The 15,659-nt window shown below is 42.9% G+C and overlaps 1 protein-coding gene across 3 annotated transcripts in view; it reads right to left on the reverse strand.

The window, feature by feature from the left end:
* Nucleotides 1-1,234: 1,234 nt before the first annotated feature.
* Nucleotides 1,235-15,659, reverse strand: part of pdk3a (pyruvate dehydrogenase kinase, isozyme 3a) — a 92,235-nt gene continuing 77,810 nt past the window's right edge. For all 3 annotated transcript variants that reach the window (XM_070893373.1, XM_070893370.1, XM_070893372.1), the window contains 3 exons: nt 15,150-15,260; nt 4,835-4,948; nt 1,235-2,678 (listed from right to left, as the gene is read on the reverse strand). In XM_070893373.1, coding sequence (XP_070749474.1) covers nt 2,535-2,678; nt 4,835-4,948; nt 15,150-15,260 — 369 coding nt within the window. In that variant the 3' untranslated portion in view covers nt 1,235-2,534. The remainder of the gene's footprint in view (nt 2,679-4,834; nt 4,949-15,149; nt 15,261-15,659) is intronic.

Below are 15,659 nucleotides of genomic sequence, written 5' to 3' on the forward strand. Positions count from 1 at the left end.
TTATAAACACTATCACCAGTGCTGGCAAATGTAATTTTTTTAAGCTCCAGCATTCGCAGAGCTTGAATTCATCCTGCAGCAAAAAATATCTAAGATGCGCTGTGTATTAGGTACTGGTCAAAGGAACGTCAGGCTTCAAACATTCACATAAAACTGAAATTCCTTTACTGGAGGGTCAATCTTTTTTCTATCAAAGGAATATGTAAAATAAGTGTGATAATTCAGAGACTGGTAAGCGAGCATCCAGCTATAATGGATACTAAGGGGTACATCTTGACTTTGTGCGACAGTGTAAAATGGGTAATAGTGAGTCGGCAGCCCATTTAACATCTCTCCCGATTGACTTCAATGGAAATAAAAATTGGGAGAGATGTAAAATGGCTGCCCACTTGCTATAACCTGTTTTACACTATCGAACAAAGTCAAGATCTACTCCGTATAATCGTAAAATAAAATTTAAAGTACATTTAGAGGTTTACAGAGGGTGCAAATTATATGATGACTGAGCCAGTTAGGAGCAAAAATTCAAATCAAATGGTTCCACTTCCATGTATTTCCCCCCACAACTTGTGATCATCAGAATTATTGCCCTAAATATACTGTCAAACCTTTGTTATTCTTTAGAATATATCCTTTTCACCAAACATCCATTGAGATTTTTTTTTGAAACTTAAATTATGTGACAGGCTCTCGGAGAGTAGCATGACATAGGCAAAGGGTAGCAGAAACACGGACACAAGACCATAAAGTGTACACCATCACATGATGTTTGTCTGGGCAGTAAACAAATCAGTGTGAAATTAACTACACATCATCAAAGCCACCGATTTATGGTGACCAAATAAGTCAGATTATGTTTTCATTACGACATTTCAAGATTTTTATCAATGTTTTGTGAATTACATTCAGCAATTCCACCCATATAAACCTTGCATATCTCTTAAAAATGCGCATCATTTTTTTTTATACAGTGTCCTCACAGTATTGATACAATTCAACGGCAAACTTATATGGTGAAGGGAAGCAAAAAGAATGGCATTCTTTTTGGAAATCTGAAGGCATAGGACAGTACTTCTGCAAAATATGGAGGTTTAGGTTTGCAGTCAGGTTCATGGTGTTAACACTTTTTGCCAAGCTGTTTCAGGTGAATGCTTAGTTGCTGACGGCCAAGCTTGTTTTCAGAAACAATTATACCTATGTATTCTGAGACACAAACCCACTGTATAACCATTACTTAATGAGATACCTTTTTAATAACAATTTTAAAAACAGTGCAAAGATAACTTAACGTGGATTAAAAAAGATCAGTACAGGGGTACTTACAAATTTTGTTTGGTTACTCTGACAGATTTTGCAATCCAAAGGCGGCATCAGAACATAGTGAAATAAATACTTTTTCTAACTACAAAAGAGAACCCCCCCGAGATTAACACCTTGTGTAGACATTTTGTTCTTTCAGCTGGTGAGTACTATATAAATAAATCACTCAAAACAAAGCACTTGTGAACATGTTGTTGACAGTCTAGCCTTTTACAATCCATATTGAGCTGACATGACAATTCATATACTGTAGAAGGACGTGAATGTTCAAGCTGCAGCATCTCTTCTGTTGAGCCAAATTAATATTGTTTCCTAAAAAAAATAGCCGGCTTGGTAATATCTTAGAAAACATTTCTTGGGAGTAACTTTCAACTTTAGCAGTATCGAATTGACTAGGCATTGTACACAAACCGCCCGAATATTGCTTTCCACTGGCCAAAGTAAAGGAAAATCAGGTGGGATGCACAAGGAGCAGCCAATCCAATATTGCCAGTTTGTCACCTCAGCCAAAATTGAACGTTAACCACCATATTTTTAACTTAAGGAAAGTTGAATCAGAAATGATCATCAATTCATTTTTTGCACCGTCAGTGACAAATGTCCTAAATCATGCAATGCAAAAACTCCCCCCACGCTGACCAAATAATGCCATTTTGTACTAATTGAATATTTTCCATTTCCCTGTAAGGCTGTAAACTACCACCAAATTATGGGCAGTCTTATCCTGTGAACTTGCACCCGTTGGAAACGGAACTCACACTGCCTAAACTAATTACACAAAAAAAATCCTTACGGCTTTCATCAGGAAGACTTTCAACATAGCAGTCTAGGGCGGATGACTGCACTGGTTCCAAAGGGTAAAGACAAAAAATTGTGTAACTGTGGAGGCTCCCTTTTCATTTTTCAACAGTCCAGAGTAAATCTCCACAAAATATATTTACTATAAAATGGTACAGGTTAAAAGAACATCCACATCATAATTTTTTTTTTTTAAAAAGACTAGTACAGTCTAAAGTGCAAAATCGCATTTGAATTACAAGTCTTTTCCATTGGCCTTGTGTCTGTCAGTGCTCTATGTCTCCAGTAAGAGGCTTCAGTAATAGAACTAGGTACTGGCCATCTGTTGTCGATGGATCCAAGGTAATAAACGTGCAAAGTTTGGGTTTCTATGGTGGAGACAGAATACTGGTCACCAGATTGAGGATAGAATAGGATTACCGGTTGGCCTTGTACTTGGAAGCATCCCTAGGTTCACTGCTAGGATTGCTCCAATCATCTGCTTCTGGGGTGGTTTGGTAATGCCGCCAGGCTGATTTGTTGAAAACAGGAAGTCGTTCAAATGACTCACTTGAAAGAGCCTAGAAAAACAGAAAATGATTTAAAATTTGAATAGAAAAATTTCAGTGAATGAAAGTGCAACATTTTATAAACCAGATGTCCGCCTTAGCTCAGTGATAACACTCTCACATCCGAGACATGGGGGTAGGGATTTTAATGTAGATGGACGGCTGCGGGTGGGGGGGGGGGGGGGGTTAATTGGGAAAAATTAGAAACATGTAGGGAAGCCGGCTCTAACCCGTCGACTTCCAGCTTTTATTCAGGCGGGACAAGGGGCGGGCAGCCAACCCGTGCCCAAGAAGTAGGATGGCACTTTATAATGAGGCTAGGGACCCGGGTAGCTGCAGTGAGGCGAGGACAGCCTCGGGGTGCACTCCTTATGGGCCGGGAGGAGTAGGAGTGCTTCCTCCTGGCCCCCAAGTTCTCCCACCATCAGACCCGGTTTTAACTCCCACAGCGTACGGGGAAATCCGGACTTCTGAGTTTCCCGCACACTACTGGGCCCCCCTCCCCACTCCCGGCAGGTCAAAAAGTTAAAATTCCACCCAGAAGGTCAAGCCCCACTCAAGAGACATGAGCACATAATGTAGGGCGACACTTCAGTGCTGCACTGAGGGAGTACTTCACGGTCAGAAATGCAGGGGCCGAAATTGGCCTATTCTATAAGGCCTCAGGCGGCTCTACGTTGGTGCGGAATGGAGTCTCAGAGGGGCCACCATTTAAAAAATTACCCTTCTTCAGGTTTGGAGCGATGTATGGGAACGCTTCGCCCGTTTTCCTGCTGCAGCATGCATGTGCCGACCCCTTACCGACTGGCGGGGACCTGTTCCCGAAAATGCCCCTCGGAAAATTGCTCCTTTCCCGGAATTGCCCCGCAGGAGCGGCCCCACCGCCAGTCGGTGCCACCGACAGCTACTCTCTCTGGCTTGGCGGCACGGCCGCCCTTAAAGGGGAGGTGGTACCACCGTCGATGCCATGTTATTTCTTCTTGTCAGCCGACTGCCAGATCGGGCCAACAGTTATGGCCTTGGGTTCAGCCAGGCCGCCAACAGGCAGCCTGGCGCCCCCTCTTGGGTGCCAGGCTGCTGGCCCGGCCGAAACTCTCCCTGGTGGCCCAGTGTTTGCCACGGAAGTGGCTGCATAGTTTGCAGCGGTCCTCCCCTTTAACTAAAGGGAAGAGACGTTGTGACGTGTCAGCATGGTGCTGATGACTGGTCAGGGTGGCGGACCCACTGCAAGGGCACTTCCGCCCCGCATCTGACCGGAACATCGCACCGAGGAAAATTTTTTTCCCCAAAGAGCTGAATTTCTCCGGTATCGTCGCCCCATGGACTGGGACGGAGAAAAACTTTCAAAAACAGTAGTTGCGCTCCATTTAGGGTAGGCTCTATTTCGGCCCCGCTGTCTTTTGAATAAGATGTTAAAAGGAGGCCCTTTTTGCTCTCGAAGCTGGTGTTAAAGAACTCACGGCACTATTTGAAGAGTAAGGAGTTTTCCTGGTGCCCTGACTAACATCTTAAGCAGGTTCCCTTTCCACATTTAACACCATTTAGATACTAGGATAGGCATGTACATCTTACAAGCCCTTGAATAAAAATGCACTGATATCGTAGTTTTTCTGGAAGGAAAAATGCTTTATAGAATCCTGCAACTAATTTGCCAAAAAATATTTTGTTTTAATCAGGATTTCTCCCATAGTTAAAACCAGCTGACTTTGAAATCTATGTACCATAATCTATATGATTCAGCAATTCAAAACAAAATTGGCTAAGTTGAGAACTAAACTTTTGGAAATGCATTAATAATGGTCAATAAATTCCCCATTATTGTTATTAACTCATTTTAAAACTTGATAGCAAATCAAAATTGGTCACAGTGACAGGAAAACTGTAGTGCATAAATGGACGTGACTTGATTGATGGAAAACAGTCATCTAGGAAGAATTTTATTTCCTCTCTCCAACTTTTCCCCCCTCCCTCCCTTCTGAATGCAGCAAGGTGTGGTTCCATGGACAGCCATTGCACTCCAGAATGCGCAAGGGAAACAGAGAAATTTCTTACAAAAAATGTATCATTTAAAACTATAGGCAGAAATCAGTAACTTCAAGTATTCTGAATACAAATTTTACTCAATATATCCCACACTTAAATTCTCCTTTGTTGATGTTGGGAGATACCTTAAGATAGATGACTGCATCTGTGCCCACACCTTCCATGGAATACAGTTTGAGGTCCCCTTGAAAATACCTAGCATACAGACGCGAAATTGGCAAGCCATATCCAAATCCAGCCTGCAGACAGAAATTAAGAAAGCTACATTACAGCAATGTAAAACTTAGATTAGGCAAAAATCCAGAACAATTTGTAGACAAAAAAATATGCTTTCCTCTGCAATCTAATTGGATCAATAAGAGGGTGAATTTTGAGAAGAAAGGATAAAGAACATCCTAGTCAGCTTTTAGAGAATTGCACGGCTGCCACTCAACACCTCCTCTGATGTCACAGCTAAAGTCACAAACTCACTGCCTGAAGTTTCTTAAATGGAAGGAGCACATGCATTTACCAGTTGATGTGAGCCAACAGAATGCATGCGTTGTATACATTAAAGGGATTAGAATCTAAAATTAGGACCATTTTATCTAAAATGTCATTAATTAGTAGGCTACTGTTTGTGTAAAGATTGCATACAATTGAGTCCACGAGCACATTTCTGTGTATGAACTGAACAGTGTTGGCATATAAATTGGTGCTCTCGGAAGTGAAAATTCCAGTCTTGGAATCTTTCTCATAAATAAGGAAAATAAGAGAGCACTGTCTATTGGTCAGTGATATTCTATATCTTTTGGTTGGCCATTAGCAACATAGAAAATAGGAGCAGGAGGTCATTTGGCCCTTTGAGTCTGAACCGCCATTCAATACGATTATGGCTGATCCTCTATCTCAACATCTTGACTATTGTGTACAGTTTTGGTCTCCTAATCTGAGGAAGGACATTCTTGCTATTGAGGGAGTGCAGCGAAGGTTCACCAGACTGATTCCCGGGATGGCAGGACTGACATATGAAGAAAGACTGGATTGACGAGGCTTATATTCACTGGAATTTAGAAGAATGAGAGGGGATCTCATAGAAACATATAAAATTCTGACGGGATTGGACAGGTTAGATGCAGGAAGAATGTTCCCGATGTTGAGGAAGTCCAGAACCAGGGGTAACAGTCTAAGGATAAGGGGGTAAGCCATTTAGGACCGAGATGAGGAAAAACTTCTTCATTCAAGAGAATTGTGAACCTGTGGAATTCTCTACCACAGAAAATTATTGAGGCCAGTTCGTTAGATATATTCAAAAGGGAGTTAAATGTGGCTCTTACGGCTAAAGGGATCAAGGGGTATGGAGAGAAAGCAGGAATGGGGTACTGAAGTTGAATGATCAGCCATGATCATATTGAATAGTGGTGCAGACTCGAAAGGCCGAATGGCCTACTCCTGCACCTATTTTCTATGTTTCTATGCAATACCATGGGGCCAAGTTTCGGCCTGAGTTGCTCCTGTTTTTTTTGGAGCAACTGGTTTAGAATGGAGTATCTTAGAAATTGCAATTCTCGGCATTTAGTTTGCTCCAGTTCTAGTCAGTTAGAACAGTTTCAGTTTGGAACAGATTTTTTTTCAAAAGGGGGCGTGTCCGGCCACTTACGCCCGTTTTGAAAGTTTAGGCAGTGAAAACTTACTCCAAACTAACTTAGAATGGAGTAAGTGTCGATTTTTGTACGCTCAGAAAAACCTTGCCTACACTTAGAAAATCAGGCGTAGGTTACAAATCAGGCGTAGGGAATGAGGCGGGGGGGGCGTTTAAGGGAAGTTTATAAACATTAAACACTTCAGTTTTACAAATAAAGAGCCATCATCAATAATAAATGATAAATACATCAATAAATCAATCAAAAAAATTTATAAAAAATAAAAATTAAAAAAAATCAATAAAAAATTTTCTACTCACCGACTGCAGCACCGGGAGCTCTCCAACAGCGTGCTGGGACGGGGCCCCCAGAGTGTGTCTCTCTCTGTCTGTCTCTCTCTCACTTTCTGTCTGTCTCTCTGTCCGTCAGTGTCTATGTGTTTCTGACAACGAGGGGAGGGGAGGAGGAGGAGGGAGGGGGGAGGGAGGGAGGGGGAGAGGAGAGGAGAGGAGAGGAGAGAGGAGAGGGAGGGTGGGGAGGGAGAGCAGAGGGAGGGAGGAGATGGAGGGAGGGAGGGGATGGAGGGAGGGAGGAGGCTGAACGCCCGGCTGACGTGAAGAAGCCAGGCTCAAGACTTCGGGGGGGGGGTCATCGGAGCGGGAGCTGGGGTGGGGGGGGGGGGGGGGAGCGGAGTGAGAGCTGGGGAGGGGGGTCCCAGGGGGAGCGGACCGGGAGCTGGAGGTCCGGGGGGGGGGGGGGGGGGGAGGGGGGAGCAGAGCGGGAGGCAGTGGGGGGTTCGAGAGAGCCAGCTGGAGCCAGAGCAGGAGCTGGACGAGGGAGGTGCAGCCTGATCCTCGCAGCCCCAATGAGCCCATTCGGACAGGGCTAGGGCTGCGTGCTTTGTGCCCCTCCCACACAGTTTCGGGCGCCTGGAGCTACTGCACATGCACTGATTTCAGCGCAGGGACCTGGCACTGCCCCCTCAGCTCGTGCTGCGCTGCACCGAGCTCCAAAGAACCTGCAGGGAGCCAGAGAATCTGCAGGTATTTTTAGGCGCACTTTTGGGTGCGAAAAACGGGCATCTAGGTCGGGGCTGCGCCGTTCCAGGCGTGGCCCGAAACATGGGCCCCATATTCCTGCTTTTTCCCCATAAGTTGTTGTACAAGGATTATTACAAAACAGAAAACTCAGGGTTTTCACATATAATGCATACAAAATTTGCGTGTAAACAATTTTAAGCAAATGATGCAAATATGAGCTACATGAAAATATTTTAATGAAAATGAATGTTGAAAGTACTGTATCTTCACATATTACAAGAATGGCTCTGCAATGCATTAGTAATATCCATATTTAAAATAAGGCTATGCACCAAAGTGCTGAATAGGCAAATCGATGGATTCGCAATCTTAAATGACACTGTACATAACCTGATTAACCAACGATTGCTGACCCAGTTAGTTGATTGTTACTAACTCCTCTGGTATGGACTGTTGGACATGTTAGAGAGGTAAATGTAAATAATCAAACTCACCTGTATAACTATAATTGATCATAGAGCAAAAGGCTTTCTAAGTGAAACAGGAAAACTACAAGATGTCTCAGCAAGGAAATAAGTGACTAGGATAGTGTCAATCTCAAGTGGTTAATATATAACTTTAATGACTGGTGTAATAAACATAGGCAGACAGATCAATTAACCATTGTATAGAGTTGATGTTTAGGTAAATATGTTGTCTTCAAATGATCCAAGAACAGATAGATCAGGAAGTCTTGGTTTTGTGAAGTAAACAACTAAGACTATTAATGTGAATAGACCATTCTTAAAAGGATTCAAGAACAGATAAATCCTGAGGTCTTATCAGTAAAATGCACCTTTGAAGTAAGAAAACTGAGCTGTATAAGCAGGATGGTTTTCCAGAATTAGGAGAGCTCAAAAGAGAGAAACCAAAAACTACTCCTTTATATGGTATAGATTGATCACTTATGCTGTACATGAATAAAGTCTGTTCCATATACTCCACAATCAAGTGTCTCGTGCTTACTCGAAGCATGTCATGGACACCTCATGCACCCAGAGTCTGACCCTTCCATAGCATTCACCCCAAACATGGAAGAGGTAATGATGCAGACCCAGAACAAGATGGATGACAATATAAAAGTGCTCCTTAGAAACATGGGCATTACTGCTGATCAGACACAAATGAAAGCCCTGAACCATAATGGTTGGAAGAAGCTGGTAGCAGGATTGTCCTCTTATGGATAAGCGCCTAGACAATGATGATGACAAGCACATTCTAACATGCATCATTAATTTGATAGTATCTGCAGTCATTCAGGGTACATTTTTATAGCACACTGCGAAACATGCAGGAAGTAGACAGAGGGCCTGACAGTACCCTGCGTAGTGCACAATTGACGATTTAGAGGGTTTACTGCAAATTTCAGTTAAAGTTCGAGTTAGAGTTAAAATGTTGCAGAGAAAGAGCAGCGAACACAAAAGCAAAATATTGCGAGTGCTAGAATCCGAAATAAAAACAGAAAATGCTGGAAATCTCAGCAGGTCAGATAAAATCTGTGGAGAAGAAGCAGAGTTAACGTTTCGGGTCGATGACCCTTTGTCAGAACTGGAGACGGTTTTCTTCAATCATGATAGTTGCTGAGGAGCAGCAATGCCATATCAGCTTGATCAAAGATTCCAGCTTGTGGAATTAGCAAAGGGAGGACAATAAAACCCTCCAATTACTTTTCATAAGCAAGGTTCAAGGATTAAGCCAAATTAAATAAAATGCTGGGATGGGCTCTTACAGAATGAACACATGGAAGAGCATTCAGCAGGATCATAGCAAGCTGCAGTCTAACCAAGTTGTTTGAATGTATGAAGAATGGGCTAAACATATGCTCCAAGAACTGTTATTTGATACCAGAAAAAGATGGCCAGTTTTTTGGATTTTTTTGTGAAGGGACTTACAACGAGTTAATATCAAGAACAGTGCAAAATGAACGAAGTTCATGAGCTTTGGTGCACCTGGAAATAGAACCAAGAAGCAAAAAGAAACACTTGGTCATAAAAACTAGTCAGGAATGAACCTACTTTATGGTAGTGAATAGTGAAAGTAATAAGCTGAAGCTGATTATTTTAAACAAATTCTGCACCATATAAACATTTGGACACAATGACTGGTCATCTAACGATATGATGGCAGAATGGATTGAAGAGGCCTTTTACTTACCAGCCAAGGAGAGACACTTAATCCTAGAGCGTTCTCGATATTAGAATCCATTAAAACTCAGAAGCTGGTTGGCTAAAACGATTTATGGCAACATACACGTCCCTAACTTGTATCTGAAGGTTTAAGAAGCTTATGGAGCTGCTAGATATAGCAGTTGAAGAAAAGGGAAAGGCGATGGGGAGTACTTTCTGTTGACATAATCTCCTATTCTGATTAATAAAAATAAGGATCGTTGCTAGTTTTTTTTCCTAATACACTATTTTAGGCCTATGCTCCCGCCCTGAGCTGCTCCTGTGATGTAGGTTAGGTGGTGTGTTGTAACTGCAGCAGGTGGGAGTTGGCAGAGCGCATCGTGATCCTAAGCAACCACATCTGTAGTAAGTGTCTGCAGCTCAAGAAACTTTGGCTCAGAATTGTTAAGCTGGAGTACGAGCTGCAGACATTGCGATGCATCAGGGAGAGAGTGAGTTAACTGGACACTTTGCTCCAGGAGGCAGTCACACCCTTAAGGTTCAATAGTACTTTAGAGTTAATCAATGGTTAGGGACAGGAGGGTGTGACTGTGAGTCAGGAAGGTATGGAGACCCAGGATGCAGGGATGAAGGAGTCTCTGCCTATGACCCTGTCCAACGAGGTACTTGCTCCCTATATGGATGAGGAAAAGAACTGCAGGAAGGATGAGCAAACTGACCATCGCACTGTGGTACAGGGGGGCCATCTAAGTGGGGGGGGTGGGAGAAAGAAGGAATGTGGTAGTGGTAGGGGACAGTACAGTCAGGGGGATAGATACTGTTCTCTGCAGCTGCGACAGGGAGTTCCTGCCCGATGCCAGGGTTAAGGATATCTCCTCGCGACGGGAGAAGAATTTGGAGTGGGAGGGAGAGAATCCAGTTGCCATGGTCCATGTTGGATCCAATGACATAGGTAGAACTAAGAATGAGGTTCTGCTGAGGGAGTTTGAGGAGCTAGGGTTTAAATTAATAAGCAGAACCTAAAGGGTAATAATCTCTGGATTACTACTTGAGCCACACGCAAATTGGCAGAGGGTCAAGCAGATCAGAGAGTTAAATGTGTGGCTCAAAGTGTGGTGTGGGAGGAAGGTGTTTCAATTCATGGGGCATTGGCATCAGTACTGGGGAAAGAGGGAGTTGTTCCGTTGGGACGGGCTCCACTTAAACCGGGCTGGGACCATTGTCCTGGCGAATCGAATAATTAGGGCTGTAGATAGGGATTTAAACTTGAAAATGGGGCGGGGGCGGGAGGAAGAGGGGTCAGGTGAAGGGAAACTGAGATAACGACAGAGAAAGATCAATGCAATAGAGCAGTGTAGCGATTTGGATAAAAATAAGCAGCGTGACAGGAGGAGACAGAGAGTTTAATGGTAACAGTGCAGCAGAGAATAAAGTCAAAGCAGGGAATAATGGTAAAAAAATTAAATTAAAGGATCGTTATCTGAATGCATGGAGAATTTGTAACATGATAGACGAATTAGTGGCACAAAAAAAGATAAATGGATTTGATCTAATTGCCATTATAGAGATGTGTTTGCAAGGTGACCAAGGTTGGGAACTAAATGATCCAGGGTTCTTGACGTTTTGAAAAGACAGGCAGAATGGTAAAGGAGGGCAGGTAGCCCTGATAATAAAGGATGACATAAGGACAGTAGAAAGAAAGGATCTCTGCTCGGAAGATCAGGAAGTAGAATCAGTATAAGTGGAGATAAGGAATAACAAGGGACAGAAAACACTGGTGGGAGTAGTATATAGGCCCCACCAACAGCAGCTATACCATCGGACAGAATATTAATCAAGAAATAGTAGGAGCTTATAACAAAGGTAATGCCATAATCGTGGGGGACTTTAATCTACATATAGACTGGACAAATCAAAATGGTAAAGGCAGTCTGGAGGACGGTTTCATGGAATGCATTCATACAGTTTCCTCGAACAATACATCATGGAACCAACCAGGAAACAGGCAATTTTAGATCTTTTATTGTGTAATGAAGCAGGGTTAATTAGCAATCTCATAGTAAATGATCCTCTGAGGCGATAGAATTTCACATTACGTTTGAGAGAGACTTGCCCAAGTCCAAAACTAGAGTGTTAAACTTACATAAAGCCAATTACATAGGTATGAAGGACGAATTGGCTAAGGTAGATTGGAAAAATAGATTAAAAGGTATGGATGGCAGTAGATAAGCAGTGGCTAGCATTTAAAGAAATATTTAATAATTCTCAACAAAAGTACATTCCATTGAGAAAAAAAAAATTGCACAGAAAAAGTGATCCATCCGTGACTAACTAAAAAAGTTAAGGATAGCATTAGATTGAAAGAAGAAGCTTATAATGTTGCGAAGAATAGTAGTAAGCCTGAGGATTGGGAGAGTTTCAGAACCAGCAAAGGATGACCAAAATAATTGATAAAAAGGGAAAAAATAGACAGAGAAAACTACTAATAAATATAAAAACAGATTGAAAGAGCTTCTACAAGTATATAAAAAGGAAGAGAGTAGCAAAAGTAAACATTGGTCCCTTACAGGCTAAGGCAGAAGAAATTATTATGGGGAATAAGGAAATGGCAGAAACGTTAAACAAATATTTTGTATCTGTCTTCACAGTAGAAGAGACAAAAAACATATCTAAAATGGTGGGGAACCAAGGGTCTAATAAGGGTGAGGAATTTAATGTGATTAAGTATAAGCAGAGAAATAGTACTAGGGAAACAAATGGGACTAAAAGTCGACAAATCCCCTCGACCGAACGGCCTAGGGTTCTAAAAGAGGTGGCTGCAGAGAGATAGTGGATGCATTGGTTTTGATCTTTCAAAGTTCTCTAGATTCTAGAATGGTCCCAGAGGTAACACCACTAGTGATGAAAGTTAGCCTGACATCAGTCGTCGGGAAAATGCTGGAATCCATTGTTAAGGAAGTGGCATTAGTTCACTTAAAAAAACATTAGGCAGAGTTAACATGGTTTTATGAAAATTTATTCGAGTTTATCGAGGATATGTAACTGGCAGGATAGATAAAGGGGAACCAGTGGATGTAATATATTTGGATTTGCAAAAGACTTTCGATAAGGTGCCACATAAAAAGTTATTACACAAGATAAGGGATCATGGGATTGGAGGTAATGTATTAGCATGGACAGAGGATTGGTTAACGGACAAAAAGAAGAGTAGGGTTTCTTTCAGGTTGGCAGGCTATAACTAGTGGAGTGCCGCAAGGATCAGTGCTGGGACCTCAGCTGTTTACAATCTATATTAATTACCTAGATGAAGGGACCGCGTGTAATGTATCCAAGTTTGCTGACGATACAAAGCTAGGTGGGACACTAAGCTGAAGAGAACATAGAAAGCGTCTGCAGAGATATAGATAAGACTAAGAGCTCAATTTTCCCCAGTGATTTGCACCATTTTTTGGAGCAGGCTGCTTTTTTTTGGCCGAAGTTAAATATCCACAGTTTCCCCAAACAATTTGCACCAGCGTAACCAACGATTTTTTAAGGTACTTTTTTTTCAGCCAAAGGGGGCGTAACCTGCCACCCACACCAATTCTGGCCATTTAGGCAAGTTTGGCCAGCTGAGTTACTCCAGTTCTGTTTAGGCCAGCATATGTGGCCTCTGCAGAAAAACCTTCCGGAGAGTTAAAGAAATCGGCACAGGTAAGGAAATTGGCGCAGGTAAGATGTCCGGACAACAGCAGCAGGAAAGGTAAGAGCGAGGGGGAGAGAGGGGTGCGGGGTGGAAAGGGGTGTGGGGGGAAAGAGGGGGTGAGGGGAAGCCTTTCGGGTGTAATTAGCTGTGGGGACTGGGAGGGAGGAGGCCATTCGGCCTGGGATAGGGGCGGGGTAGCAGACTGGCAAGCCCTTCAGCCTGGGCTAGGAGTGGACCGCCCGGCAAAGCACTCGGGGCTGGGGCAGAGGGGAACTGGCAAGCCCTTCAGCCAGGGCTAGGGGACCGGCAAGGCATTCTGGGCTTGGGGGGGGGAGAAGGGGGCCAGGACCAGGACGGGCAAGCCCTTCGGCCAGGGCTAGGAGCGGGTCTGGTAAGGCACTCAGGAGCCAGGGTCGGGCGGGGGATTGGACTGACAAGGCACTTGGCCAGGGCTAGGGGTGGGACCGGCTTTAATAATTGGAAGTAAGTTGCTGCAATCTATTCGAATGTGTTTTTAAGTTGATGCAATGAGTTTTAATGCATTTTTAAATTGATGCAATATGTTTTAACGTGTTGCAAGCTGGCTGTATGTTTCACCATGCAGCCGCAGCTCACGTTGTGTCCCTGGTTACCGTGGCAACCCGATCTTTTTGGTACAGATCAAAGCTCCACCCCAAAACTAAAGGACAGGTTAGGCCACGCCAAAATGAAGAAATCCAACGGGGAAAGTTATAACTTTTTTTGGGGATGTACTTGGGCCCCCAAAAAATGGGCGTAACTCTTCAAGTACGCCAAAAAAAGCTTTGGGAAAATTGAGCACTTAGTGAGTGGGTAGTAAGGTGGCAGATGGAGTATAATGTAGGGAAATGTGAAGTTATTCACTTTGGTGGGAAGAATAGAAAAACAGAATATTTTTTAAATGGTGGGAAACTTTTAAATGTTGATGTTGAGAGAGATCTGGGTGTTCTTGTGTAAGAAACATAGCAAGCAATAAGGAAGACAAATGTCATGCTGTCCTTTATTGCAAGGGGGTTAGAGTACAAGAGTAAGGAAGTCTTGCTACAATTGTACAGGGCCTTGGTGAAACCATACCTGGAGCACTGTGCAGTTTTGGTCTCCTTATCGAAGGAAGGATATACATGCCCTGGAGGCAGTGCATCAAAGGTTCACTTGATTGGTTCCTGTGTTGAGAGGGCTACCTTATGATGAGAGATGGTGTAGAATGGGCCTATGCTCTCTGGAGTTTAGAAGAATGAGCGGGGATCTCATTGAAACATACAAGATTCTGAGGGGGATTGACAAGATAGATGCTGAGAGGTTGTTTCCCTAGCTGGAGTGTCTAGAACTAGGGGGCACAGTGTCAGGGCAGGCCATTTAAGACTGAGATGAGGTGGAATTTCTTTACTCAAAAGGTTGTGAATCTTTGGAATTCTCTACCCTAAAAAGCTGTGGATGCTGAGTCTCTGAATATATTCAAGGCTGAGATAGATAGATTTTTGGAGTCGAGGGGAATCAAGGGATATGGAGATCGGGCGGGTAAGTGGAGTTGAGGTCGGTAATCAGCCATGATCTTACTGAATGGCAGAGCAGGCTCGAGGGGCCGTATTGTCTACTCCTGCTCCTATTTCTTATGTTACTGGGCAGTGCATCAAATTCTAATGCAAACTAATGCTTTAGACTTGCCTGGTCAGGAGGTGTTCAAATCTCATTACTGAACCAATAGTTATTCTTCCAGGGTCAGGCATCTCCAGACACCCTGGATGTATGTTGGTCACTCCTTTAACCTGCATTGCAATGACACTCCAAGCAGAGTACAGAGCAAATCTCTAATTTTGTGCACAAGTTTAAATCTAAATATTGATTATTTTCTTGGGATGTTTTAATTCTACAGCTCCTTGTAGCTAGTGGATAATATAAGAGGAACTTACCAGAGGAGCAGCCTGTGATGGCTGCAGGCTGGGACTGGGCGCAGTTGAATACATATAATTAAATAGTCGGTCAATCTTCCGCAGAGGAACACCACCCCCTTTATCAGATATCTACACCAGAAAGTAGAAAAATGATTAAAGCCTAAGCTAAAACAATTTAGCCAACTTCCCCAACAGGTTATATGGTTACCATGAAATGTTGGATAGAGATAGAAAAAAAGAAAGGTGGAGCATATTAAAGAATGAATAAGTTGTATCTTGTAGAAAATAGAACTTTATTGTACTTCCAGCTATGAATGTTAAGAATATATTTTTTCAGGAGAAGGTTGTCTTCTGATGTGGACTCAAAATGTGCATCCAGGATAAATTCACAAAACTGTTTATCCTCCATACAAAAGCAAAATACTGCAAATGCTTGGAATCTGAAATAAAAACAGAATGCTGGAAACACTCAGGTCAGGCGGCATCTGTGGAGAAAAAAAAAAGAACTAATATTTCAGGTCCATGACC

Source organism: Pristiophorus japonicus, chromosome 11 (assembly GCF_044704955.1).
Source record: "Pristiophorus japonicus isolate sPriJap1 chromosome 11, sPriJap1.hap1, whole genome shotgun sequence".
NCBI classification, from domain to species: domain Eukaryota; kingdom Metazoa; phylum Chordata; class Chondrichthyes; family Pristiophoridae; genus Pristiophorus; species Pristiophorus japonicus.